This window comes from Triticum urartu, chromosome 1 (genome assembly GCF_003073215.2).
Source record: "Triticum urartu cultivar G1812 chromosome 1, Tu2.1, whole genome shotgun sequence".
Classification (NCBI taxonomy): Eukaryota; Viridiplantae; Streptophyta; class Magnoliopsida; order Poales; family Poaceae; genus Triticum; species Triticum urartu.
In genome coordinates, this window is record NC_053022.1 from 145,908,722 (window position 1) to 145,935,922 (window position 27,201).

Consider the following 27,201-nt stretch of genomic DNA (forward strand, 5'->3'; position numbering starts at 1 on the left):
CATCATTGTTGCAGTAATCGCAATGTGGACGGGGGCGACCTGAGCCTCCAGAAGGAGTGGGCAAGAGTGGCGGAGCACTCGAGCGAGAAGGGGTCGGTGGTGCAGTAGGTGGCGTGGAAGAAGACCGAGTAGCGAGCACAGAGGGAACCTCCAGCAAACCAGCACCACGTAAGCGAGTCTCCTCAGCACGAATCTCAGAAAGCGCCTCCATGAGAGAAATACGGCCACGAGCAAACAACTGAGCACGCCGGGGCTCAAACTCCTTACGGAGCCGAGACAGGAACTCGTAGACGCGATGAAACTCCAAATTGGCCTGGACAGCCTGGCAACAGGGGCAAGTACGACAACCAGCACTGCGGAGAGAATCAAGCTGGCGCCAGATAGCAGAACTCTGTGCATAGAAGTCATCAACAGTAGAGTCACCCTGCTGAAGAGCATGCTCCTGACGGATCACAGAAAGGTATAAGGCATCACCAGAGGGCTGATAGCGCTGACGAAGACGGGTCCACATCTCAAAGACAGTAGGAAGACCCAGAAACTCAGAAGCAAACTGAGGCAGAACACTAGCAGTGAGAACAGCTGCAGCACGAGCATCATCATCAAGCCACTGGGTGTAAACAGACAGAGCACCATGATACGTCTGAAGAGCCTCCTCATAAGCCAAAACCATCTCATCATAAGTACGAGCAGCAGCCTCATCAGCAAGCTTAGCCGCATCCTTGGCGGCCTGATTAGCATCCGTAGGAAGAACAGGTGGAGTCGGCGGAGTAGGGGCCACCGGAGGCGGCCTGATTAGCATCCGTAGGAAGAACAGGTGGAGTCGGCGGAGTAGGGGCCACCGGAGGAACTGGACGTGGCGGACAGCAGACCTTGCCAGAAAGAACACCCCAGAGACGGATGCCACGCATGTGAATGCGCATGAAGCCAGTGAACTCGGTGTAGTTAGTACCATCAAAGATCACCGGACAGCGAGGGACAGCAACATAGCCCGATGCAGCAGACATTTTTTTTTCAACAGGAGGCAACCAGCGGAGGGTCCGGACTAGAACCGCAGCAGCAGTCCGGGGCAAGAGGTCGAGGCCCGATCTGGAGGGCGAGCGGCTCGTGCAGGCAGAACCCCGATCGTGAACTGGAAACGAGCGGTAGCAGCAGCCTGGATCGTGAACAAGCAGCAGCAGCAGGGACGCTTGTGCGGCTCTCCTTGGTGGTGAATTGGAAACGAGCAGCAGCAGCAGCTTGGATCGTGAACAAGCAGCAGCAGCAGGGACGCTCGGATGCGATTGACCAGCGGACGAGCCAGCCGGATCGAGCAGAGGCCTGGCGGACGAACTCGAGGGCGGAGGCAGCCGGCCTGGGCGCTCGATAAGGAGGGGGGCAGGGGCACGAGAGAGCGCAGCACCGGAGCAGGGTGAACCTGCGGTTGGTGAAGACGCCGGACAGCAGCGCTGCTCGGAGAAGGACGGCCGCTCGGAGAAGAGATTGGATCGAGAGCACGAGTTGCGCGTGCGTAAAAAAAACCCTAAGGCTCTAATACCATGTTAGGAAATATGCAACTTGTATTCCCATGAGGCCATAGGCCGATATATATACATGTACAGGTGTGGAACATATGTAGGAAACCCCTTATACAACGGGATAAACACAAAGGGGTACATGACTGATATTATAACTCTAACATTGATATCTTATGGGTTTCAACTCTAGCCTACCCCAACTTGTCTGGGACTGAAAGAATTTGTTGTTGTTGTATAGACTTGGTCAAATTGAAACAAGTTTGACTTAAGGCGAACCTAGAACTACAATTATTTTGGAATGGAGGGAGTAGCCCACAAATACTAAACATCTTATCTGCAATTAATAGCCAATATTGCATGATAAGACCACTGCCATAGGGCACATGTACCATACTAGAACTGCTGCTGTTGTTTGATGACTTGTTTTATTTATTTATTTATGTAAAGCTCATCTTGTTGAACATGATCAGATATGAAGTGGATACAGATGCATTTCTTTCTCTGTTGGCTCTCCAGTCTCTTCCACGAATTGCATTGGTTCCTACCATTGTTGAGGTATATACAAGATCCACCATGTATACTAGTTTTGATATATCAAACATTTAAGCATTTATTTATTCATCATGTTCTATCAATGTAGGCTTCTAACTCGACTACCATCGAACTTCTGAAATCAATCACAGGCTTAAATGTGCAACCGGTGGAGATGGTTGCCTCTAAGTTGTTTGTGCAGTGCTCTAGGCAAAGGGGCCTTCTTAAAATCTACAGACACTTGCTTAATTCTCGCAGTACTGCTCTTATCTTCCTGATATGCATTTTCGGATACAATAAGTTTGGGAAGGGTGCAGATGGCTATTGCTATTATATTTAGGGTTTAGCAACCGAGAGGTCACAGAGAAATGAACAAATAAATGCATCTAACTGCGATAATTTTGTTGTAGTAGGACTATATTTCTGTGCCACGTCGCTATTCTCCATCGGCATCGTTCACTGCCTCTGCTTGCTGATTTCCATGCACGCCGCCTGTCATAGCTCTGGTTTCTCCCGGGCGCATCCCTCCACCTCCACATCTCCCTGTCAGCACCCCCCCGGCCCGCGTGCGTCAAGTGTTGGGCTGCTATGTTTCGAGCTAACTAGTAGCTGGTTGGACACATATTAGAAAACAGCTCCAATGTAGTAGTCATGGGCCTCTGTTTCCATACTCCTTACGTAGTGTTTTTTGACGATGTTAAGTACACATGTGTGGTCTTCGTCTCTGGGGCTTCCTCTTTGGCGAGGTCTTCTATCCGCCGCACCTTTATGTCCCCCCCCCCCCCCCCGTGGAGACTACTGCACCTGGTGTTGACAAGGTTGATATTGATGCTGCCAAGGTTTCTGATGATGCCGCTCTTTGTGTACAGTTAGGCGGGTTCCGACTACCAGGCGGTCTCGAGTCATACCAGGATCAACTGATCGCGTATGCTCAATGGCTTGATGATGATCCATGTCGTGCGACTGTCCTCATTGCTAGTGTCCTCTTGGTTTTTTCCTAAGATAGTGGGATTCTATACGCCCTTTTTCTATGTGGAATTATCTTTATCAGTGTTATCAACCCTATGTTGACGCTCTATATCTATCTATGGTTCTTGGAAGTACGTGGAATTATCTTTTGGACTGTGATATTTGGCACATGTGTGCCATATAAGCAAAACTGCCACACCTCTACTTCTTTCACTTTAAAGTACCACACGGTCCCCCTTCCTTCGACCCCATCTTCTCCCGAACGACCTTGCAGACTCACCTGAGAAATCTGCTTCTCCCGCACATCTCGCGCGTCCACCCCCGAGAAAACTGCCACTTCTTCATGTCTACCATATGATAAAAAAATATTGCGCATGTGGGATTTGAACCCGCACCTCCTTGGCACCAAAGCGCGCCACCACAACAACCTCACCCTTAGGTATTTGTTGCTCAAACTAAAGAAACTAATCGTTTTGATCTTTTTTTTACAATTGTGTTACTACAAAAAAGTACAGAAAATTACCACTATTTTCCCTCGAGACAAAGTTACCATGGTATTCGCATGCAAGTTATCAGACCTGTGTTGCGTAAGTTACTGTGCTATTTACATAGAACTTACCAGGTACTATGTTTCAACAACCACCCCTTTCAAAGTTACCACTGTGTTATAAGGTCTTCGATGTGTAAAATATCGTGGTACTTACACATAAGTTATCAGGGTATGTGTACATCAACCTCGTCCTTGGTCAAAGTTACCATGAGGGATTGTACATGAGTTACCAGGTCTATAGTTCGTGTATTATCATGGTACTTACACCTAAAAACCTGAGTGTGTTTCGGTAACTTTTTTCATAACTTTTTCGATGTTTTTGCGTAACTTATCACGCCTATAGCGGGTCAAGATGGGCCATTTTTCTGGGCCAACCCACGAGCACATGTGCCTCCTCATGACACTAAACATTATGTGGCTTTTCTGTGGCACATCATGTGTTGTGTTCATCTAAGAGGCCTCGCGAGGCGAGTGTATGATTTTAACAACTTGTTTTCCTTTGGTAAAACATTACCATCATGTTTATATTGTAACTTATCGGTTATGCGGTGCTTATATTATCATGTTATTCACACAAAAATTATCGGGGATGTTTTGAACAACTTTTCCCCGGGACAAAAGGTTATCATGTTGATTCTAGGTAACCTATCAAGCCCGCGGTGCTTAAAATATCATGCTATTTACACAAAATTTATCAAGGGTATGTTTCAGCAAAATTTCCCCCCACGGGTCAAAAATTTATCATGGTGTTTAGTTATCGCGGTGCATATGTTTTCATGCTATTTACACATAAAAATACCAGGGGAGGGAGGTATAGTACCGTGCTATTTGCACAGAAGATACCGGAGTATCTTTTCAAAAAAAAAATCCCTATGGTCAAAGTTACCATGGTGTTTCTACCTCAGTTATCAGATGTGCGCTGCGTATATTACCATCTATTTACACATAAATTATCTGGTATATTTTCACATTTTTCTTCCCTAATGGTTAAAGTTACCACGATGTTTGTATCTAAATTATCAGGTCTATGGCGTGAATGTTATCGTGCTATTTATAGAAATTACCTGGGGCCGGGGTTCAACAAATTTCTTCCCAATGATCAAAGTTACCATGATGCTTTCACCAAAGTTATCACGCCTTCAATGCTTATGACCATGCTACTTACACATAATGTACCATGTGGTATACAAAAGTTATCATGTTGGTGGTGCGTCATTTATCGTGGTGGTGATGGAGAATTTACCATGGGAAAAGTTTATGTGTCAGGTTTGATAGGTGAAACAAAAGTTTTTCAGTGATAAAATATTAAAGGCAAAACATGTCAAAAACAGTATTTTCCTTAGCTTGTTCAACAATGAGTGCCATAGGTGAGATGGTTGGCTCCCTTTGTTGATTACCTGCAGACCAGAGATCAAATCCCAATTAAAGCATTGTTTTTGCCCAAAAATCTGAAAGGCGCGTGGGGCCGTAACTGGTGATTGAAAGGAAGGAAATCAGGAGGGCCGGAAAGGAAGGAGATCAAGAGGAAAGGAAGGAGATCGGGAGGACGTGCGGGAATGGAATGGAATGGAATGGAAGGAGAAGGAGATCGGGAGGGTGTGGCAGTTTTGCAATCTGCCACACGGTTGCCACTTACATATTTCGTTATCTTTTTCAGTGTTACCCGCTAGCACTGCTGTTAGGATCGACGTAAAATCCCTCCACACTATCACCCACTAAGAATCCACGAAGGAGCAACCAACACGATCACAAAGGTCTAGTTTTGCTCAGGGTGGATCTTCACGATGTAGGCTATCTCCAAGCCCATACAAACTTCTTGGTTTCTTCACAACTTAAAGACTTACCGAAAAAGGCTTTCGCCCCGCTTTTATATATAAAGCACCAAACAACAGCACCCGGTACAAACACACACCCCCACAACACACACACACACCCAAGGCAGGATACATAGGCGCTGAGCGCAGCAACACCATCCCTAGCACTACGCGAAGAGGTGAAGCCACATATGACGAACCGTAGGCTCCTAGGCGACGCCTTCACGAAGGGGCCGCCACCGTAGCGCCGCCACCGCCCGATCCGAGGATCAGAGTTTCCCCTGGAGCAACTATGGGCAATGAGAGCCGCGACGATGCCTTCAAGAAGGGAACAAGCTTCGCCGCCGCCGGTCCGTCCGAAGATAGAGCACGTTTTCACCCCGGCCACCATTCACCACCGCCGAACGCCACACCCCGGCTACCATGCCGCCCACACGGCCATGGCAACCGGGCAGCACCAAGCCACGGGCTCTGCCCATGAGCACCGCGGGCCCACCACCAGGGCCGCCGCCCGGCATTCAAGACCTTGACACCACCTCACCCGAGATCCGCCGCTACCCCAACCAAAGACATGAGCTGAAAGGACCCGCCTTTCACACCCCTGGGCTGCCCCCAGTGCCAAGACCCGATAGGCCGGCCGAAACTGGCCTCCATCGCCCCGTCCTGCGGCATTGGGCGTGAGACGAGCATGGTCCTGCTGCCGGGCGCGAGATGAGCTCGGTCCTGCTGCCGGGCGCGAGACAAGGTCAGTCCTGCTGCCGGGCGCGAGACGAGCTCGATCCTGCTGCCGGGTGCGAGACGAGTGATGGACCGCAGCTGGGGGAGGGCCAACCCTTCGACGAAGGTTGCGCCCGGATGACGAGGAGAGAGCTCGAAGGTCGCAACGGGCTGACTAAAGACGAGCCGACGCCGAAAATCCAGCCGCCGCCGCAACCGATCCGCCAAGGGAAGCAGCCACGCCGGGCACTGCCCACCCGGTGAGCTCCAAGCACCTAGCCGGTCTAGGAGGTGCAGACCCTCTAAAAATAACAAGATTGAGGTTGGTGATGAATCCCTTGCTCTTGTGCTACAAAAGATTATCTCCTCCACACTCAAACTCTCTCAAGATATGGCTTTTAGATTGGAGAGGTAGGAGTGGAAAACAAGGACGGGATTAGAGATCAAAGACTTGGCTTGTTGGTTGGAGTAGAAAGCTCTTTGAACTCAACACAAGAAGGTGGTGTTCTCTCAGAAAATATGATGGGGTGGAGTTTGCTTCGAGTGAACTGTTGGGATAGGTGGGCGTATAAATAGGAGGGACCAGAAATCGGACTGTCATGCACTTTTAACACAGCTCAGAGGAAGCGGAGTGATCAGGTCAGAAGTTCTGAACAATGCTAAACGTGGAAACTTTCAAATGGCTCCGAATGGACTACCTTGCATGTAGCACTCTCTCTAGAACGCCTTCAGAGTTTGCAAGCGGGGTCGTTTAGAGGTTTTGAAGAGGATACAGAGAAGTGGTCAACTATCTCGGTGGTTCCAAGTGGTCAACTAGGGTTTTGGAACGGCTATATCTGGATAGTGGCTCAGAGGCTTTGAAGGAATGAAACTTAGGTACATATAGTGGAGAAATGTAAGTCTTTTGAGGACTTTGGACTTTCATCTTTAAGCACATATGGCAAGAGACTCAGCTTAGCCACCACATTCCCCTTTTGATAGTATTGGCATACCTATGACCCAATGTGATCTTGGATAACTAAAATGTAAAAACTAAGTCCTTGGCTTGGCCAAAACTTGTCTTCATGCAAATTTAGTGGGGTTACTGAAAGATCGTGGATGCCCCCTAGAGGGGGGGGTGGTGAATAGGCGTTTTAAAATAATTACGGTTTAGGCTTGAACAAATGCGGAATAAACCTAGCGGTTAATTTTCCAAGCACAAAGCCTAAAACAACTAGGCTCACCTATGTGCACCAACAACTTATGCTAAGAAAGATAAGCAACTATGTGATATCAAGATATATGACAAGAAACAATATGGCTATCACAAAGTAAAGTGCATAAGTAAAGGGCTCGGGTAAGAGATAACCGAGGCACGAGGAGACGACGATGTATCCCGAAGTTCACACCCTTGCGGATGCTAATCTCCGTTTGGAGCGGTGTGGAGGCACAATGCTCCCCAAGAAGCCACTAGGGCCACCGTAATCTCCTCACGCTCTCGCACAATGCAAGATGCCGTGATTCCACTAAGGGACCCTTGAGGGCGGTCACCGAACCCGTACAAATGGCAACCCTTGGGGGCGGTCACCGAACCCGTACACTTTGGCAACCCTTGGGGGCGGTCACCGGTACCCGTCAAATTGCTCGGGGCGATCTCCACAACCTAATTGGAGACCCCGACGCTTGCCCGGAGCTTTGCACCATAATGATTGAGCTCCGAACACCAACAACCGTCTAGGGAGCCCAAGCACCCAAGAGGAACAAGCTCAAGGGTACCAAGCACCCAAGAGTAATAAGCTTCTCAACTTGTAACTTCCACGTATCACGTGGAGAACTCAAACCCGATGCACCAAATGCAATGGCAAGGGCACACGGAGTGCCCAAGTCCTTCTCTCTCAAATCCCACCGAAGCAACTAATGCTAGGGAGGAAAATGAGAGGAAGAACAAGAAAGAGAACACCAAGAACTCCAAGATCTAGATCCAAGGGGTTCCCCTCACATAGAGGAGAAAGTGATTGGTGGAAATGTGGATCTAGATCTCCTTTCTCTTTTCCCTCAAAAACTAGCAAGAATCCATGGAGGGATTGAGAGTTAGCAAGCTCGAAGAAGGTCAACAATGGGGAAAGAACACGAGCTCAAAGGATAAGGTTCAATGGGAAGAAGACCCCCTTTTTATAGGAGGGGGAAAATCCAACCGTTATCCCCCACTCAGCCCCGCAGAGAGCGGTACTACCGCTCATAAGCGGTACTACCGCTCCCCCTCAGCGGTACTGCCGCGCCAGAAGAAAAGGGGCTGGGGCTGGGACCCAGAGCGGTACTGCCGTGGAGGCAGGGCGGTACTACCGCCACTACTACCGCAGCAAGTGCCGCAAAACCCGACACGAGAAAAAGCGCACTCGAGTCGAGGCGGTAGGAGCACGGAGCCGCAGCGGTACTACTGCAGAGACCATCAAGCGGTACTACCGCTCTGAGGAGCGGTACTACCGCTGTGGCCCGCGGTACTACCGCTGCGGAGCGGTACTGCCGCTTGTGACTCCTCAGCGGTACTACCGCTGGGTACCACGGTACTACCGCTGGGACCCTGACAAAAACCACACTCAAGAAAATCAGAACTGCCATAACTTCTGCATATGAGCTCCGAATTGAGCAAACTCAAGCTTGTTGGAAACAAGACGACGAGTAGCATCAAAACAGCGACTGGTTATAGTAAGAAGAGGCAGGGGAGGTATGCCAACAAATAGAGGAGAGAAACCTCCAACCGAGAAGAACCGGCAAAACATCCATCATCGAAAACATCATAGAAGATGCATGCGAACTCCGTTTTCGATGAACTCAAGCTTGTCATCAAGATGACCATAAGCTCCAAGACTCACAAAGAGAACCAAACAAGAACCAAGAAAGATGATGTAAGGATGCAATGGTTTGAGCTCTCTATGAACGATACGATCAAGCTACTCATTGAGAGCCCCCCTTGATAGTACGGCAATCGATCCTATAACCCGGTCTCCCAACTACCATCATGAGACCGGTAAAATAGAAAACCTACCAAGGGCGAACCTTTGCCTTGCACATGGTCCATTTGAGCTAGATGATGACGATCTTGACTCCCTCAAGTTGGACCACCTTTCTTGATTGGGTTGACTCGATGAAGACTAGTTGATTGCTCCCCCATACTCCACTATGGGTGAGCCACTCTTCCGCACATCTTCACAAGTCCATTGTCACCACAAAGGACGACAAGCTTCAAGCATTTGATCTCTTCGTGATGCTCCACTTGAACTCGCACACGGCAATCTTGATGACGATCACCACTTGATGTCATCCTCTCCATGGGTTGAGAGATATCTTCCTCTTGACACAAGCCCATGAACATGTACCTAACCCCACGTAGAACTCTCACATAGACCATGGGTTAGTACACAAAGCACAATGGACAATGCTTACCAAACCATGGGATCACTTGATCCCTCTCGGTACATCTTCTATGCTTTGTGAGTTGATCAACTTGATTCACTCTTGACTTAGTCTTGATCAACCTTGAATCTTTCCAACTCTCTTCGTTTGGATGATGTCTTGAAGGTAAACATGAATGATCACACAATCTTCTTCTTCAAGACATGCTTGCAATAAGCTTAACTCTCAAATGACCAATCTTTGGATAATTCCTTGAATAGCACCTTGGTCGACACAAACTCTTCTTGAAACCAACACATGTACTCCAAGAAAAGCCTATGAACAAAACCTTCAAATATAACTCAAGGCAACCATTAGTCCATAGAGATTGTCATCAATTTCTAAAACCAAACATGGGGGCACCGCATGTTCTTTCAATCTCCCCCATTTTGTTAATTGATGACAATCACTTTCAAGAGTTTAATACAAGGAATTATGCATCACCATGCAATGCAACAACCAATAATGTATGCGTATGAGATGCAAATGCTTAGGAACAAAACCAAAGTAAGGAGAAAACTCTAAAGACTTCTCCACAAAACTCTCCGAAACCTCCACAAAACTCTCTGAAACTTCTCCCCCATTGGCATCGATTGCCAAAATGGGCGAAAAGCTTAGAAGGCCAATATAGATTGAGTTCCTCCATAAGTTGTGTATTTCTCAACAAGAGAGTGGAATGCAATACACATATCCAACGGTAAATACTTGGAGGAAGACAAACTATATTGAGGCCCAAAGATTGCTAAAGGAAGATATGCCACAAAGACATAATCGACAGAGACACAAGCAATCAAGCGATCAAAAGATACCAATTGAAGCAAGCTATCAAAAGATACCAATTGAACCAACTAGGCCAATGGTCCTACGAGCCACAAGAAAGAAAGATATTATGATAAGAGCAAAGAAGTGTTCTAAAGAACCTAGAGAAGCTCCCCATGATTTGTGCACATCAAATTTTTTTGTATTTGGATACAAAGTGCACAAAATAGGATCATAGCTCCCCCAAAATCAATAGAAACTTACAACAAGTGCAAGTGAGCATATAGGAAACTAAGCCTAGTACTTGCAAGAAACACATGGTTGAGCAACAAGTAAAAGAGGCAACTTAAGAATGGGCTCAACCAAAATGATGTGTGTGTGAGTCAAGGCAATGCACTTGAGAAGACTAATGTACGGATGAGCATTAAGCATCAATAAAGTCTTGAAAGAATGAGGCAACACGGTGCAAGGCCTATCATTCCCACACACAACAAGTAAATGGGTTCACAAGCTTACTAATAAGCATATAAAGAACCTATGCTTGTGACGACCCGTGGTGAAGATAGAAGATGAAAGCCTCATCAAGACGAGGGATACCAATAAGATGGCAAAAGCCTCGTAAAGATAAGCAAGAGGAAAGTAATCTTCACCACACAAGAGTGCATCAAGATGCAACGAGATAAGACACGCACTCAAGGCAAAAGCTTTCACGGAGCCACCAAAGAAGTAACATAAGAAAGACACGGTGGACGTGAAAGAAAGGATATCATCTAGAGATGTAATTTCTCTCAAGTGTATAAGGTTCTAGGTAGACGAAATCATGATGATATATATCTACAAAGAAGCATGTACACCCGAAATAGTTACAACATGAAGGAACAAGATATCCAACAGGAAGTCATACATATACCAATAAGATATTTGCTTGAGAGCATGGCACAAGGCTAGATATGGTCTTATTGCATATAAATGAATTCCAACCACACGAACATCAAAGACATCACAACTAGCAACAAGACATCATTGTTGGGATGCTTTGAGAAAGGAAACAAGTATCACAAGAAAGAATGGATAACATGCCATGATACAACCTACACAAGGTTGATGCAAGGAATGTGTGCATGAAGTATATGAAGATACTTGTTACCGAGATAACATTGGAAGGATGTAGTAGATACCAATAGAAGGTACAATGTAGTTCATTGATCATCCTAGCTTGACTCCAATAAGCACATGGTGACAACTCCTTCCTTGTGAGTGAGCTGAGCATCCAATGCATCTCCACTTGTTCCTAGAACAACAACACAAACAAAATGGTACCCAACCTCATTGGGACCAAAGAGTTAGAGAACCAACAACACATAGGACAAACTCCACATAAATATGTGCATATAGATATGAAAATGAATTTCATGCACATCTCATCCAATTTTGAGACTTGGTGGAGTTCCCCCTATATATTGGGTCAAAGAAAGAAAGCATGCCAAAGATACTACACGAAGTTAATATGCATGCTCAAGACTTTCAAGAACTGAGACCAAAAGACAAAGAAAAACCAAGCGAAGAAAAGATACCAAATGAATAAATCATCACTTGGAGGATATCCATAATGGATACAACAAGGAATGAGATATCCATTGATATACACAAAGAAGAGACATCAAACTCCCAAAAGAGAGGATGATTCCAAACAAACCAAGCTCTCTACAAAGTTTCATGATGGCACAAAGCAGCAAAAAGAAACGGCTTGCCTTCCACAAACACACACTTGATAAGGATCACAAGATGAGTGTTTTATAGAAAATAGGATAGCTCCCCCAAGACTAGTGCATTATAGAGAATTTACATTTGAATACAAAATGCACAAGGTGGGATCACAACTTTCACTATATCTAGAAAACACTAGACAAGATCAAGAAATACACAAGATCCACAAGTGGTATGGAAGACAAAGGGAGTTGATACAAACCTTGGCAAGAGAAAGGGCAAATAAAAAGCAAAAGCCAATGTAAAGATGATCAATAAAATCTACCACAAAAGTGAGTACCAATTGTCAAAAGACAAGAAGTAAACGGAAATAATTCCCGGTGGTAGATAGCAAGGATATCCGACATCATCTTCACACCAACAAAAAGCAGATTGCAACTTGTAGAGTTAGCATGCCACTTAGGAACAAGATAATTTACAATATCAACTCTAGATGACAATATCTCAAATGTACACATTTTTTAGGCTAGTAATATACACGTAGCATATTACTCCCCCATAATGTGATACCAATTAAAGACTTTAACAAGAGGCAATAAGAGGAACCAACAAGAGATAATTAATGGACTATTTAGAATTTGAATTTCTCATGAGGAGACATACCACATAGCAACTAGATATTCTTGTAATATCAATACTAAATGGTATTCCTCGTGTACACACATTTATAGAATTGTGAGGTGCACAAAGCACATTACTCCCCCATAACGGGATATTCCATTAATCTCTCACAAGAGCCAACTAAGATACAAGAAGAAGCATAAAGGCTCTACGCACGACACACACGTACATGATGTCCAAACCAACACACAAGTTGGAAGCACAACATATACAAACACATGCAAGGAACAAAGCCAAACATGCAAAGGGACAAGTAACTTTCAATGTAAACAATTTAAGCACGAGTTACCGCAAGGAGAAACATTGGATATAAGATAGAAACTTGATAATCCGAATGACTTGGCTTGAGACAATAAGTATGATGAAGTCCCCTTAATTCTTCATAATATAGCCAAGTCTCCAATGACCTCCAACATCACCTATTGATCAAGTTTGAGCTTGTTGGTCCCCAACCAAGTTGGGTCCTAAGAGGTTAGTCACAATAGGCTTGGCTACCCAAATGGTTCTTTGCTTCAAACCACTTTGAGTACCAACAAACTTGGCAACCACATTGCCAACCTTATCCTTCCCAAGAGAATAGACACCATCAATAATAATTGGGTTGGATAAGTTACCACTAGTGCATGAAGAAGCGAGGTGACCTTTCTCGCGACATAGGTAGCAACGTCTACTCTTCACTTTCTTCTCACTTAATTTCTCAACTTGAGAAGCATTAGCTTGAGTCCTTTTGGGAAGAGGCCTTTCTTCAACTTGAGGTTGAGAATGAGAGTGAACTTGTGGCTGCTTCCCTTGTTGCTTGTCACTAATGGGCTTCTTCTTCAATGGGCAAGATCTAACATGATGCCCTTCTACTTTGCACTTGAAGCAAATAATCTTGGCCGAGTTCTTGACTTGTTCTTGGCCCTTCTTCTTGATCATCTTGGACTTCTTCTTCTTATTGGAGTTGAATCCAAGTCCACCTTTGTCATTGGGGGATTTTTGCACACTCAAGATATTGTTGAGTGTGGATTTCCCTTCATGACTCTTTTCCAAGTCTTTCTTCAAAGAAGTGACTTGGGCCTTGAGCTCTTTGATTTCCTCTACATGGTTAGTCTCAACACAAGTACTAGAGGAAGTATAAGCTTCATCGTTAGAGCAACAAGGCAAGAAAAGCAATTCATCACAAGATGTACCAACATTGTGAGTAGATGAATTACAAGGACTAGCACATGGCAATATAGCATTTTGACTAGAAGTAGTGCTAGTATCCGCATGAGGCTCACTAGATGTTACCTTAGCAAGCATGGCCTTATGAGCTAATTTTAGCACATTATGGGATACTAGGAGATCATCATGAGAGCTTGTGAGCTTTACATAATTTTCTTCCAACATTCCATAATTGCTAGGTAGCAACTCAAGTTGAGCCCTTAGCTCAACATTCTCCTTCAATATGGATGCTTCACAAGAGATAGAGTTAGTGGCACAAGCATCATCATTAGCAACAAGAGGAGAAGACAACTTGGCAAGCTTTTTAGAATATGAAGCTTTAAGTTGAGCATGAGACTCGGTGAGTTTGATGAGCTCACTCTTAATGACCCTTGAGCCATTTTCGAGGTGCTCAAAGTCCTCAAGGAGTTTAGCATGCGCAACTTCAAGCTCCTCATTTTTAGTTTCAAAATCATTGGCCACCTCAAGAGCTCTATCACGAGATTCCCTCACTCTAGATAATTCTAGAGCAAAAGTCTCCTCAAGAGATTCCTTGGTGGTTTGTTCAGGTTCAAGAGCTTGAGAGAGATCCGCAATTTCATTAGCGTAATCACGCTCATAACCTTCCATTTTATCAATGGTGACCTCATGCTCTTCAAGACGAGATTCCAACTCATCAATATACTTCTTGCCCTCAATGGCAATGGACATGATTTCCATGAAGTTGGAACGAGCAATTTTATTTTTATGAAGAGCTTTAAAAACTATTTCTCCCTTAATTTTTAAGGAGGCAACATTATCATTCTCTTCATCATTATCCTCATCATCATTAGCATCAACATCATCAAGAGACATATTGGGTTTCAAAGTAGGAGATACCTTTGAAGCCTTAGCCATAAGGCAAAAAGCAATAGATGATGATGTAGGATCCCTTGAAGCACCATTTAAAACCACATCTTGTTCCATGGAGTGTTGGGTTTCCTCTACATTGTTAGCACAACAACTCGAGAAAATAGATACATTTTTATCATGGCAACAAGGCATAGCAAGCATATCATCATGAGATTTAGTCAAGCAATTTCTACATGATATGCAAGAACTATCAACACAAGCATGTGAGACATTTGGAGTGCTCGAAGTGTTAAAGCCCAAAGAAGGAGCTTTGCAATAAGATAGTGATGAAGGATCATCCATAATAAACATACTATCATCATTGCAATGACCAACACTACTCACCATATCATTACCTTGTGGCAAACCACATGTGGGTGAGGTAGAAGAAGTTGAGAAGACTATACGACCGGAGGTGGAGGGAGAACAATCATCCCCACAAATCTTGGACACTCCATATTTATCTTGAAGCTTCGTCCACAACTCATGAGCATCCCGGAACGGCATGAGTTGAAATATAACTATATTGCTCAAAGCATTGAAAAGCACATTAGAAGCTTGAGCATTGAGATAAGAGTTTTTCTCATCCTCTAAAAATAATCTTTGAGGATCCTTCGGAGGAGAAAAACCCATATCTACAATTCGCTCTAAATTTGGGTCCATGACCCTAAAGAGATTAAGCATGCGAATTACCCAAACATCAAAATTTGTGCCATCGAAACTAAGAGTGTCAGAGAATCCTAATCCCCTAGTTGACATCCTTACTCTCTAGGCGGTTAAGCCCTATAAAGAGAGACGAGGCTCTGATACCAATTGAAAGATCGTGGATGTCGCCTAGAGGGGGGGGTGGTGAATAGGCGTTTTAAAATAATTACGGTTTAGGCTTGAACAAATGCGGAATAAACCTAGCGGTTAATTTGCCAAGCACAAATCCTAAAACAACTAGGCTCACCTATGTGCACCAACAACTTATGCTAAGAAAGATAAGCAACTATGTGATAGCAAGATATATGACAAGAAACAATATGGCTATCACAAAGTAAAGTGCATAAGGGCTCGGGTAAGAGATAACCGAGGCACGAGGAGACGACGATGTATCCCGAAGTTCACACCCTTGCGGATGCTAATCTCCGTTTGGAGCGGTGTGGAGGCACAATGCTCCCCAAGAAGCCACTAGGGCCACCGTAATCTCCTCACGCTCTCGCACAATGCAAGATGCCGTGATTCCACTAAGGGACCCTTGAGGGCGGTCACCGAACCCGTACAAATGGCAACCCTTGGGGGCGGTCACCGAACCCGTACACTTTGGCAACCCTTGGGGGCGGTCACCGGTACCCGTCAAATTGCTCGGGGCGATCTCCACAACCTAATTGGAGACCCCGACGCTTGCCCGGAGCTTTGCACCATAATGATTGAGCTCCGAACACCAACAACCGTCTAGGGAGCCCAAGCACCCAAGAGGAACAAGCTCAAGGGTACCAAGCACCCAAGAGTAATAAGCTTCTCAACTTGTAACTTCCACGTATCACGTGGAGAACTCAAACCGATGCACCAAATGCAATGGCAAGGGCACACGGAGTGCCCAAGTCCTTCTCTCTCAAATCCCACCGAAGCAACTAATGCTAGGGAGGAAAATGAGAGGAAGAACAAGAAAGAGAACACCAAGAACTCCAAGATCTAGATCCAAGGGGTTCCCCTCACATAGAGGAGAAAGTGATTGGTGGAAATGTGGATCTAGATCTCCTTTCTCTTTTCCCTCAAAAACTAGCAAGAATCCATGGAGGGATTGAGAGTTAGCAAGCTCGAAGAAGGTCAACAATGGGGAAAGAACACGAGCTCAAAGGATAAGGTTCAATGGGAAGAAGACCCCCTTTTTATAGGAGGGGGAAAATCCAACCGTTATCCCCCACTCAGCCCCGCAGAGAGCGGTACTACCGCTCATAAGCGGTACTACCGCTCCCCCTCAGCGGTACTGCCGCGCCAGAAGAAAAGGGGCTGGGGCTGGGACCCAGAGCGGTACTGCCGTGGAGGCAGGGCGGTACTACCGCCACTACTACCGCAGCAAGTGCCGCAAAACCCGACACGAGAAAAAGCGCACTCGAGTCGAGGCGGTAGGAGCACGGAGCCGCAGCGGTACTACTGCAGAGACCATCAAGCGGTACTACCGCTCTGAGGAGCGGTACTACCGCTGTGGCCCGCGGTACTACCGCTGCGGAGCGGTACTGCCGCTTGTGACTCCTCAGCGGTACTACCGCTGGGTACCACGGTACTACCGCTGGGACCCTGACAAAAACCACACTCAAGAAAATCAGAACTGCCATAACTTCTGCATATGAGCTCCGAATTGAGCAAACTCAAGCTTGTTGGAAACAAGACGACGAGTAGCATCAAAACAGCGACTGGTTATAGTAAGAAGAGGCAGGGGAGGTATGCCAACAAATAGAGGAGAGAAACCTCCAACCGAGAAGAACCGGCAAAACATCCAACATCGAAAACATCATAGAAGATGCATGCGAACTCCGTTTTCGATGAACTCAAGCTTGTCATCAAGATGACCATAAGCTCCAAGACTCACAAAGAGAACCAAACAAGAACCAAGAAAGATGATGCAAGGATGCAATGGTTTGAGCTCTCTATGAACGATACGATCAAGCTACTCATTGAGAGCCCCCCTTGATAGTACGGCAATCGATCCTATAACCCGGTCTCCCAACTACCATCATGAGACCGGTAAAATAGAAAACCTACCAAGGGCGAACCTTTGCCTTGCACATGGTCCATTTGAGCTAGATGATGACGATCTTGACTCCCTCAAGTTGGACCACCTTTCTTGATTGGGTTGACTCGATGAAGACTAGTTGATTGCTCCGTCATACTCCACTATAGGGCGAATTCGAGCTCGGTACCCGGGGATCCTCTAGAGTCGACCTGCAGGCATGCAAGCTTCAAGCATTTGATCTCTTCGTGATGCTCCACTTGAACTCGCACACGGCAATCTTGATGACGATCACCACTTGATGTCATCCTCTCCATGGGTTGAGAGATATCTTCCTCTTGACACAAGCCCATGAACATGTACCTAACCCCACGTAGAACTCTCACATAGACCATGGGTTAGTACACAAAGCACAATGGACAATGCTTACCAAACCATGGGATCACTTGATCCCTCTCGGTACATCTTCTATGCTTTGTGAGTTGATCAACTTGATTCACTCTTGACTTAGTCTTGATCAACCTTGAATCTTTCCAACTCTCTTCGTTTGGATGATGTCTTGAAGGTAAACATGAATGATCACACAATCTTCTTCTTCAAGACATGCTTGCAATAAGCTTAACTCTCAAATGACCAATCTTTGGATAATTCCTTGAATAGCACCTTGGTCGACACAAACTCTTCTTGAAACCAACACATGTACTCCAAGAAAAGCCTATGAACAAAACCTTCAAATATAACTCAAGGCAACCATTAGTCCATAGAGATTGTCATCAATTTCCAAAACCAAACATGGGGGCACCGCATGTTCTTTCAGTTACCTTTCATCTTCTTTGTTGCAACCGAATGGAACTTTACTAAGATAAGCTAGTTAAAACATTAGTTCCTTCAGATATGTTGACATTAATTACCAAAATCCACCAAGGGGATTAGATGCACTTTTACACTCCGAACAAATTAGCTATCCATCATACACCCCTGATAGCACTGCCGGATCCGGAACATTGACAGTTGACACTCCTATCTCCTAGTAAACGAAATTTAAATGACTCAAGACCAGCTTCAACCTTTTGCTATCTTTCAACAAATTCTGGACTTTATCACATGTGCTTAGAAGGACTCACCAGTTCATGCCCTCCGAGCTTCAAATAGCACATTCATTCACGAAGGCACAAAATCGAGCTCAGCACAGCTATTTTCTTTCCAAAGTGAGTGCTGTAGACCCACCATAGATTTGTGTGGTTCCTCCTTTCTATAGGGGGTATATTTGCATATGTATCATGTGTATACTCTGGCCTGTTTGGCCCATAGCAATACAAGGTCCAGCTTGTAATAGGTGAATAGAGCTAAACTATCGGAGACGATAAGGATGGACGCTAACTCTGGGCTCTTATCGTTTGTCTTTCATGACCTCTAGCACAATCGTAAGATGAACGGTGAATTAATCATCGACACTCCCCCATATGCGTGACCTCCACCAGTGTTCTGGATTGATGGCTGGTCAGACCGCCTCCTCTTGCAGACTTGGCCACCAAGTCGTCATCCACTCTTGGCAAATCCGGCAATCCGATCTGACTGACACACTCGCCGAACAGCCTCTCATGATTTATTTACAATGTGTGCCCCCTCCCATCCTTATGCTACTTGTCTAGGATACATGAGTCCGACTCAAACTCTATTCCTACCCTATCCATACTCGTTGCAGTACCCTATCACAATACTACAACCTCTCCAAGTCCAGCTCATAACCTACCCGTACACATTTCTGACTAAAACTCATTATTGGTTCGTATGCATGCTTTTGCCTTGCATTAATTGTTTACCTGTATCAGCCTTGTTTTTAGCCTAGATGATAGGACCATTATCCTACTTGGTCTTGTGACTTGTTTTGTTTTATCCTGCAGAGAATGTTTTCAACATTTTCAGCATTCCTGAAGTAGGAGGCATGAAGTTTAAGGACGTGAGACTTAAAGTCCAAGATGTAATGTTGTTTCAAATAAGTGAATGCCTAAACTCAGCAGTCTGCATCACTTCTTTGTTGTGATTCCCCTTTATGCTCATCATCAGGCAGTCGTTTGTGGTATTTTTCGGTCTGGTGGGATTCACTTCCACCCAGGTGACGATGAAGTATTGAAAGAAACAGATAAAGTATGTATTTTCTGGCTTTTGTTTTCTATATTAGGGGCTACCAATCAAAGCCTTTTCTCCAGGTCTAAGATTCCACAAGAAAAATCTGTTGTTAGTTTTTTTTCATAACTGGTTTTCCTAAACCATTTGTGAAAGTAACTACTCAAATTTTGCCAGTTCAAAAAATTATTACAATTTTCTGTTAAATATGTTCATTACCATATTTTGTTGCACCCTTGCTTTATGTTACATATCCTTTTAGTTCTTACTTAACACTGATATAAGCATATGCGATGCTATGAACATGTTACAGATATCTTTGGACCTTTTCCATGAAGTATTATTTTTTGGGAAACAAGGAAAATGCAGCATGAACTATATTATTTATAGGAAACATTATGATGGGTCGATGTTACATTATTTTGCATTTGTACCATCAGTCTTGACAAGATGCTTGGCCTATAATTTCCTAGTGGATTCCCTGATGCACTCTTCATTTCGTTGCTTCACAGTTGCTTCTTATTTCTCCTGTCTGCGGGAGGATAAAATCACAGTATTCAGTTTTAAATATATCTGAACGAACAGATAATTCAGTTAATTACTCAGAACCAAAAGAGGGTCAAAGATCTTCTAGTGTGGTTACTGAGCTGAAGGAAACGCGGCTAAAGAACATTGTAGAGCGGCCGTCAAAATCACTCTCTAAGGTAATTCAGTGTGATGATGTATTGGTGAAAATTCCCCCCTTGTCAAATTACTTGGTTCATCAAATTAGCTTTATGCAGAGCAGCGAATGTACACTGGGACCAAGGGAATGCATACTTATTGTTGGTTGGAGGCCAAAAATTACCGATATGATTCGAGAATATGATAATTACCTTGGACCTGGTAGTGTATTGGTATGTATAGACTCAGAGGGTACAAGAAATTAATATACTGCTCTCAGTTTTAATACTAGTGCTTAGGGTGGAACTTGTATAACAAATTCACTTAATGTGCAGGAAATATTGTCAGAAACCCCTATTACAGAGAGGACGAGTGTTGTCAACCCCCTTATGCAGAGCCAACTTAAAAATATTAAAGTTACTCATAAGGTCCTCTCTCTCTTTTATGCAGTAACCTTTGAAGCTCACGGACAGAATGCTCCATGGACTTGATCTTAGCCCTACTCTTATTATTTCCTAATTTTTATGTGATGATGTTTCATACAGGTGGGATGTCCTATGAACTATGATACTTTGAAGGAAGCGATTATTAACATTAGGAAATCTGCCAAGTGTGACAAAAATGTTCCTCTTTCAGTCGTGGTGATATCTGATAGAGACTGGCTCATTGGAGGTACAAGTAACATGCGAACAACAGAAATATGCTATTTCTTACATCAGTAAATGACTACAAGCTGCACCTGCACCTGGGATGAACAGTACATTCGATTTTTTTTGCATCAAAATATAGTATTGAATGCACAGCCAGCTCACCCAAAAAACTCAAGTTGACGGGAAAAGTGTGCAATGTACTTCCCCCCCCCCCCCCCCCCCCCCCCCCCCCCGGCGCGCCACGCTTTTTTTTAACGCCAATTTCCTCCCCCCCCCCCCCCCCCTCGCCCCTCAAAAGTGGGCTGCAATTGTTTATTTAAAAATGCAGTAGCCAGGTTCTGAACTATGTCTGCCCTTCTCTATTAGTTCGGACTCTTGGGTGAACTGAGAGGTGCATGCAATTCAATATGAGGTATTAGAGCCAAGAGGTCCTGAATTTAAGACCTGTCTAACAAAAATATTTGTGGCCTACATCAATTCCATGTCTAAGACCTGACATAGCCTAGACATGTGGGAAGTGTTGAAGTACCTACTCTTCTCCGTCAATTTGGACTTTTAAGTGAATTGGCTGGTGCATGCAAATCTATATGGTGTTAGAGCCAACAGGTCTCGATCTGAAGACCCTGCCAAAACCCTATTAATAAGAACCATTGCGGCTTACATCAGTTCCACGTGTGAAATGGTCGGTTGCGTACAACTTCCAACCAAGAGGTCTAGGGTTCAAAACCCAATTAATGCTATAAGGGCATGTACAATGGTGCTATCTTAAGAGTGCCATGTAGGATAGATGATGAGGTGGAGGAGAGAGAAGTCACAAGATAAGGCTTGTCTTCTCTTATTTAAGAGAAGACAAGAGATGATCTCTTAGCACAATATGTCTCACCATGTTTTTAGGAATTACCAGTTATTGAAGATAAGGCTAAGAGATGACCCATTGTACACGTTTTTTTTGTCTTCTCTAAATTACATGCAAGATTTAAGATAAGACTATCTTATCAACCACTGTACATGCCCTAAATAATTCTGGTCTGCCCCGGCTTTCACTGCCCACGTGTCTCCCATCTCTCTCGGTTCGGACCTTTGGATGAAAAAATTGGCTGGTGCATGCAATTCTACAAAAAAAAATATGTTACATATGTCGGGAGTCATTCGTATGTGTGTATATTTGTATGGAAAAGGAACTTTTTTGCTCTTTGAAAATAACAAATTCAGCTCTAAAAAGGTACATCACTAAACTTGTTTCCTTACACCGGGTGCAAAACTGATATTCTTTTGCAGAAAATTTGCATGCACAATAAGGGCTCAAACTTCTACATGTGTAATTGTTTTCAGAAACGTTTGACATTTGGAAAATAGGTTTTCTGCGTCCAGGAGCACGTGCTCTCTAGTGCACCTTTGAATTACTGTACTATTTCCCTGTTATATATGGAGAAGTTTCATCTGTGTATGTGGCTTTGCAGATACTGTACAGGCTGATAAGCAATTGGCATATACCCTTCTCCTTGCTGAAAATATTTGCCAGAAAAATGACATTAAGGTCAGTTCTCACTACAAATAATGTTAAGAAATGTGAAACTGAACCTCCGTGTTTCTCATCAAAGCGCTGCTATGCATTTCTTGTGGGGCATGTAACATATTGATAATGTGAACTGTCTGGAAAGACTAAAACTTGACCCTGAATCAACAAATCACTCCTCTTTTGCGTTGCTAGTGGCTCAACAAAATAGACCATTCTCCAAGGCTATTTTGTTTCGTGCTCCCTGGACTTAAACTTAATCTGGCCTGGTTCAGTTAGTCATGTTATCTGATAAATACTCCCATGCTAAAAGAAATACCAATTTGCTCGAATTTACAAATTCTCACTTTAATGCGTCCTATAGGTTCAGCATCTTGTATCAGAAATTGTAGACACGGGGCTGGGAAAGCAAGTAAGAATCTTATTATATCTCAACTGCCCAGTTCATCAAATGTATTTAAATTTTGGAAATAAGTTCCTACCTCTGCATTTTATGCAGATAACTAGAATAAGACCCTCCCTTTCATTTATTGGAGCAGAGGAAGTTATGAGTCTTGTGACGGCACAAGGTTGGTTGTGTACTTATTAGTTGTCTCTTTATTTTCCTAAAAAGGGCTCTATCTCATGATAAAAATGAAATGTAGTTGCGGAATGTAGTGAGCTGAATGAAGTATGGAAGGATATTCTGGATGCTGAAGGAGATGAGATTTATATTAAGGTAATATGGTCGTAATGGTATCCCTGTGCATTCTCTGCTTGTGGTCAGTAAATCATCTGTCCTGCTGCATGTGCTCATTGTAGGAAGTAGGACTGTACATGAAGGAAGGAGAGAAAATATCATTCACTGAGCTGTCTGAAAGGGCAGTTTTGCGTCGTGAAGTTGCCATTGGTTATGTTAAGGACCAGAAGCAGGTTAATACTCTCTTTTTATTTGTTAGATATAATAAGGAAATGGTGTTCCCTAAGTATATAAGATCCTAACATAAGGTTCTTTCTAACTTCATTATTCAGAAGCTATCTAGCTTCTTTAGATCTATTTTTTGTGGACTGGCGCTCTTTTCAGTTTTCACTTTGGGAATATTGGCAACCATAATTCATCTATTGTTTAACCATGGCAGCATATAAATCCTACGAACAAGTTGCAGCCACTTTCTCTTGAGATGACAGATTCACTCATCGTGATATCAGAGTTTGAAGGTGAACAACCAATTGTGAGGGGCAGCAAAACTTCGGCATGACATTTTCAGCTTGCCATTCTTCTGAAATTTTGACAGTTTTTGCTACCCAAGGAGATGAAATATAGCCTGTTACTTATCTGTTCAAAGAGATAAAAAATGTCATTTGATCAAATATAACTTGTCTCCATAGCTATAGAAATTTTGTGGCCACTTATATTATTGTAAATGACAATAGTTATATTAGATTACCCAATGGCATGTTTGGTAGGCTGCATGTGGGCCATGCATGCTCTGGGGAGCCCAATTTGGCCTGTTTGGATGTCTACTTTTACTGTGTGGCCTGCATGGCATAATGTTTAAGGCTGGTCACGATGGGGAGGAGCTTAGGAGTAACATCACACACTCCAATACAACTTTGCCTATGTGGCACATATTTAATGAAGAGAGAGGTGCTTGTGGTAACTAGCTAAGTTACCGGAACATCACTCACTCCAAGAAACAATGAGTCTATAACCTAATAAATACATCGTTGTATGACACTACATAGATGTTCCTACCCACTATGGAGGTAGTAACATAGTCTAGGGAAGTGTGTAAGTTACTAGCTTAGAGCATCTTTAGTGGCTTGTGTAAATTTGGTAGTCTATATCTTCACATACACAATGGTGTAAATTTTTTTCATTTTAGACAACCTCCGTTTTTCAGTGGATTGTCTAAATTTGGTAGTCTATGTCTCCAACGGCTATATTTCCAACAGCTACTTTTTCAACGACTCTATTTCCAACGGCTATATTTTCAATGGCTATATTCCAGGTCTATATATACCACCCCTCCCACCTCTCATTCACCAATCTTGGTTGTGCCTTCTCATTCCTCTCCTGAATTCCTTTGTCTTCTCTCACACAACAGAATGATGAGTGGAAACATTTCTTCTTTGGATATGCTCATGAATTCGTCGTCGTGTTCATCTGACGACGACGAACTCATTCTTGTAGCATTCGCAGAGCGCGAGAAGGAAGAGCAGAGGAATCGTCGACGCCATGGCGGTTCCAAGCATGGACGTCAGACAATCAATCGAGCAAGAGATGCAGGATTTGTTCTACTATGGAATGACTACTTCAAAGAGCAAGAGATGCAGGATTTGTTATACTATGGAATGACTACTTCAAAGAAAGTCCTCGCTATCCCGAAAACTTATTTCGGCGAAGGTTCGTAATTAGTACATTTACTTAATGTCTGCCTATTTTTCACCTCCCTATCTCATTTACATTTTTACGAACAGGTTTAGGATGTCCCGTAATTTGTTTAATCGCATAGCTGAAACTATACTTCAACATGATTATGATGGTTATTTTACGCAAAAAAGAAGTGCTTGTGGACTTCTTGGGTTGCATCCGTTGCAAAAGATGACCGCAGCAATGCGAATGCTAACTTATGGAATAGCAGCTGATAGTGCGGATGACTACATCCGGTCTGCAGAAGCTACTAATCTAGAGGCTTGCAAGAAGTTTGTGATCAAAATTTGTGAAGTCTTTGGGGACCAATACCTGAGATCTCCAAATGAAGAAGATACTACAAGATTACTTGCAATAGGGGAGGAAAGAGGATTCCCTGGTATGTTAGGGAGTATAGATTGTATGCATTGGGGTTGGAAAAATTGCCCAAAAAATGGCATGGCATGTTTAAAGGTCATGTGAAAGAGCCCACAATGATCTTGGAAGCAGTTGCTTCCCAAGATCTTTGGATTTGGCATGCTTTCTTTGGTTTACCAGGGTCAAACAACGATCTGAATGTTCTTCAACGTTCTCATGTGTTTGCAAAGCTAGCTGAAGGTGAAGCTCCAGAAGTGAATTATACCATCAATGGTCATCAATACACAATGGAGTATTACCTTGCAGATGGCATATATCCACGATGGGCAACATTTGTGAAGACCATACCATCTCCACAAACAAGAAAGAAGAAACATTTTGCCCAAAGGCAAGAGGCGGCTAGAAAGGATGTGGAACGAGCCTTTGGAGTTCTGCAATCCCGTTTTGCCATTGTCCGAGGACCTGCGAAAGGATGGAAACGTAAAGAAATCGGTGATGTCATGAAAGCTTGTGTCATAATGCACAATATGATAGTTGAAGACGAACGACACACTGGTCAGCAAAACAACACTTATGAGGCAATGGGAGAAAGAGTCAGGGTGTCCTCTACTCATGCGGAAGAGCTGAGTGCATTTATTCAGATGCATCAACAAATTAGAAACAAAGATGAACATTCTCAGCTTCAAGATGATCTAGTTGAGCACCTCTGGCAGAAGTTTGGACACGAATGATGTAGTACAAGTAACTTTGTGGTCTATTTCCTTTCATCTAGTTTTTCATGTATGCATAAGAAATAGTTGAAGTGACAAATAGTTCAAGTCACAAATAGTTGAAGTGACAAATAATTCAAGTGACAAATAGTTCAAGTGATAAGAAATAGTAGACAGAACAACAAATGAAGGTCAACCAGATGTGTTCTGGCAGCGAGTAATGATCTCATCTTGTTTATTCTTGTAGAATTGCTTCTGTGCATCACTCATATGAGATGTGTCCATGAGCATGATTTTCTCATCTAATTCAAACTGTTTCCGTGCATCCTCCTTCTCTTGCAATGCAATCTGCTTCTCTTGCAATTCAAAAGCTCTCGCGTAGCGAGCAATTTTTGTGGCCTCTTTGATATCATCCTTCTCTATCTTCTGTGCCCACATACTTTGTAATGATAACTTGCAACCACTATCATTGGATTCAGAAGTTTTACCTTTCCTCAAACGTTCATTCTTGTCATGCTTCGTACCAGGAGGTCTTAGCTCTTCTTCAAGAGCATCAGTGCATGTGCCGAAGTCTTCATCGTTGGAGGTTGTACCCGGACTTGCATCCGAGGTCTTCTTTTGTTTCTTCTGAGGAAGCGGACATGTCTGCCACTTTGGATACTTCTCAAACTCTATGTAGCAATGCATTAATGTAAATGGCTTCTTTTTCTCATCCAGTTCAATGTACATGCGGTGTGCATCTCTTTCCTAAAAAAGGAAATGAAGAGTTAACACTTCCATACAACACATGGTATATTAGAAGCGAATTAGAAGATAGATGCATACCTTATCAGAGAGAGTCATTCCGCTGCAATTTCTATTTAATATCTGTTGAATACATGCATAGAACTTGCTTGTGAGCGCTGAAATAACGTTGTAACGACAAGTGAGTCCATTAGAACCACGCTCCGGCCATGACGGTTTTTTGTGAGCGTCGTAGTGATCTGAAATCCTACCCCAATATGTACTTGAATTCTGACCGGTCCCGGTCACCGCATCCAGACTAGTGTTTGCCCATGCTTGAATCAACACCAAGTCCTCAGCAGTTGACCAATTTTTCCCTTTTGTGGAGGCTCCTTTTGCTGATTTTGGTTTCGCAGATTTTTTCCCCTTTTGTGGAGGCATCGTCACTTGTTCCGCAAGTGGGCTACAATCTGCTGTTCCATAACAATTTGTGTCACTCGATCCTACATTCATCATGTCCAGAAATGAGGAGTTGTTGATCTGTGAGTCCAGCTCATATGAGTTTTCCATCTGCAC

General features: G+C 43.8%; 2 protein-coding genes across 3 annotated transcripts in view; one reads left to right on the forward strand and one right to left on the reverse strand.

Moving 5' to 3' along the window:
- Positions 1 to 23,974, forward strand: part of LOC125552058 (putative ion channel POLLUX-like 2) — a 42,728-nt gene extending 18,754 nt beyond the window's left edge. For both annotated transcript variants that reach the window (XM_048715533.1, XM_048715526.1), the window contains exons 11-24: positions 1,985 to 2,069; positions 2,155 to 2,302; positions 19,371 to 19,447; positions 19,534 to 19,614; positions 20,106 to 20,297; positions 20,376 to 20,489; positions 20,592 to 20,684; positions 20,802 to 20,928; positions 22,367 to 22,443; positions 22,787 to 22,834; positions 22,922 to 22,991; positions 23,067 to 23,140; positions 23,224 to 23,334; positions 23,541 to 23,974. In XM_048715533.1, the coding sequence (XP_048571490.1) occupies positions 1,985 to 2,069; positions 2,155 to 2,302; positions 19,371 to 19,447; positions 19,534 to 19,614; positions 20,106 to 20,297; positions 20,376 to 20,489; positions 20,592 to 20,684; positions 20,802 to 20,928; positions 22,367 to 22,443; positions 22,787 to 22,834; positions 22,922 to 22,991; positions 23,067 to 23,140; positions 23,224 to 23,334; positions 23,541 to 23,660 (1,417 nt within the window). In that variant the 3' untranslated portion in view covers positions 23,661 to 23,974. The remainder of the gene's footprint in view (positions 1 to 1,984; positions 2,070 to 2,154; positions 2,303 to 19,370; positions 19,448 to 19,533; positions 19,615 to 20,105; positions 20,298 to 20,375; positions 20,490 to 20,591; positions 20,685 to 20,801; positions 20,929 to 22,366; positions 22,444 to 22,786; positions 22,835 to 22,921; positions 22,992 to 23,066; positions 23,141 to 23,223; positions 23,335 to 23,540) is intronic.
- Positions 23,975 to 26,093: 2,119 nt separating this feature from the next.
- On the reverse strand, positions 26,094 to 26,761 carry LOC125552076. The gene has a single exon (XM_048715544.1). It carries the CDS (start codon positions 26,629 to 26,631, stop codon positions 26,095 to 26,097), a length of 537 nt encoding a protein of 178 aa, XP_048571501.1. The 5' UTR covers positions 26,632 to 26,761; the 3' UTR covers position 26,094.
- Positions 26,762 to 27,201: the final 440 nt, after the last annotated feature.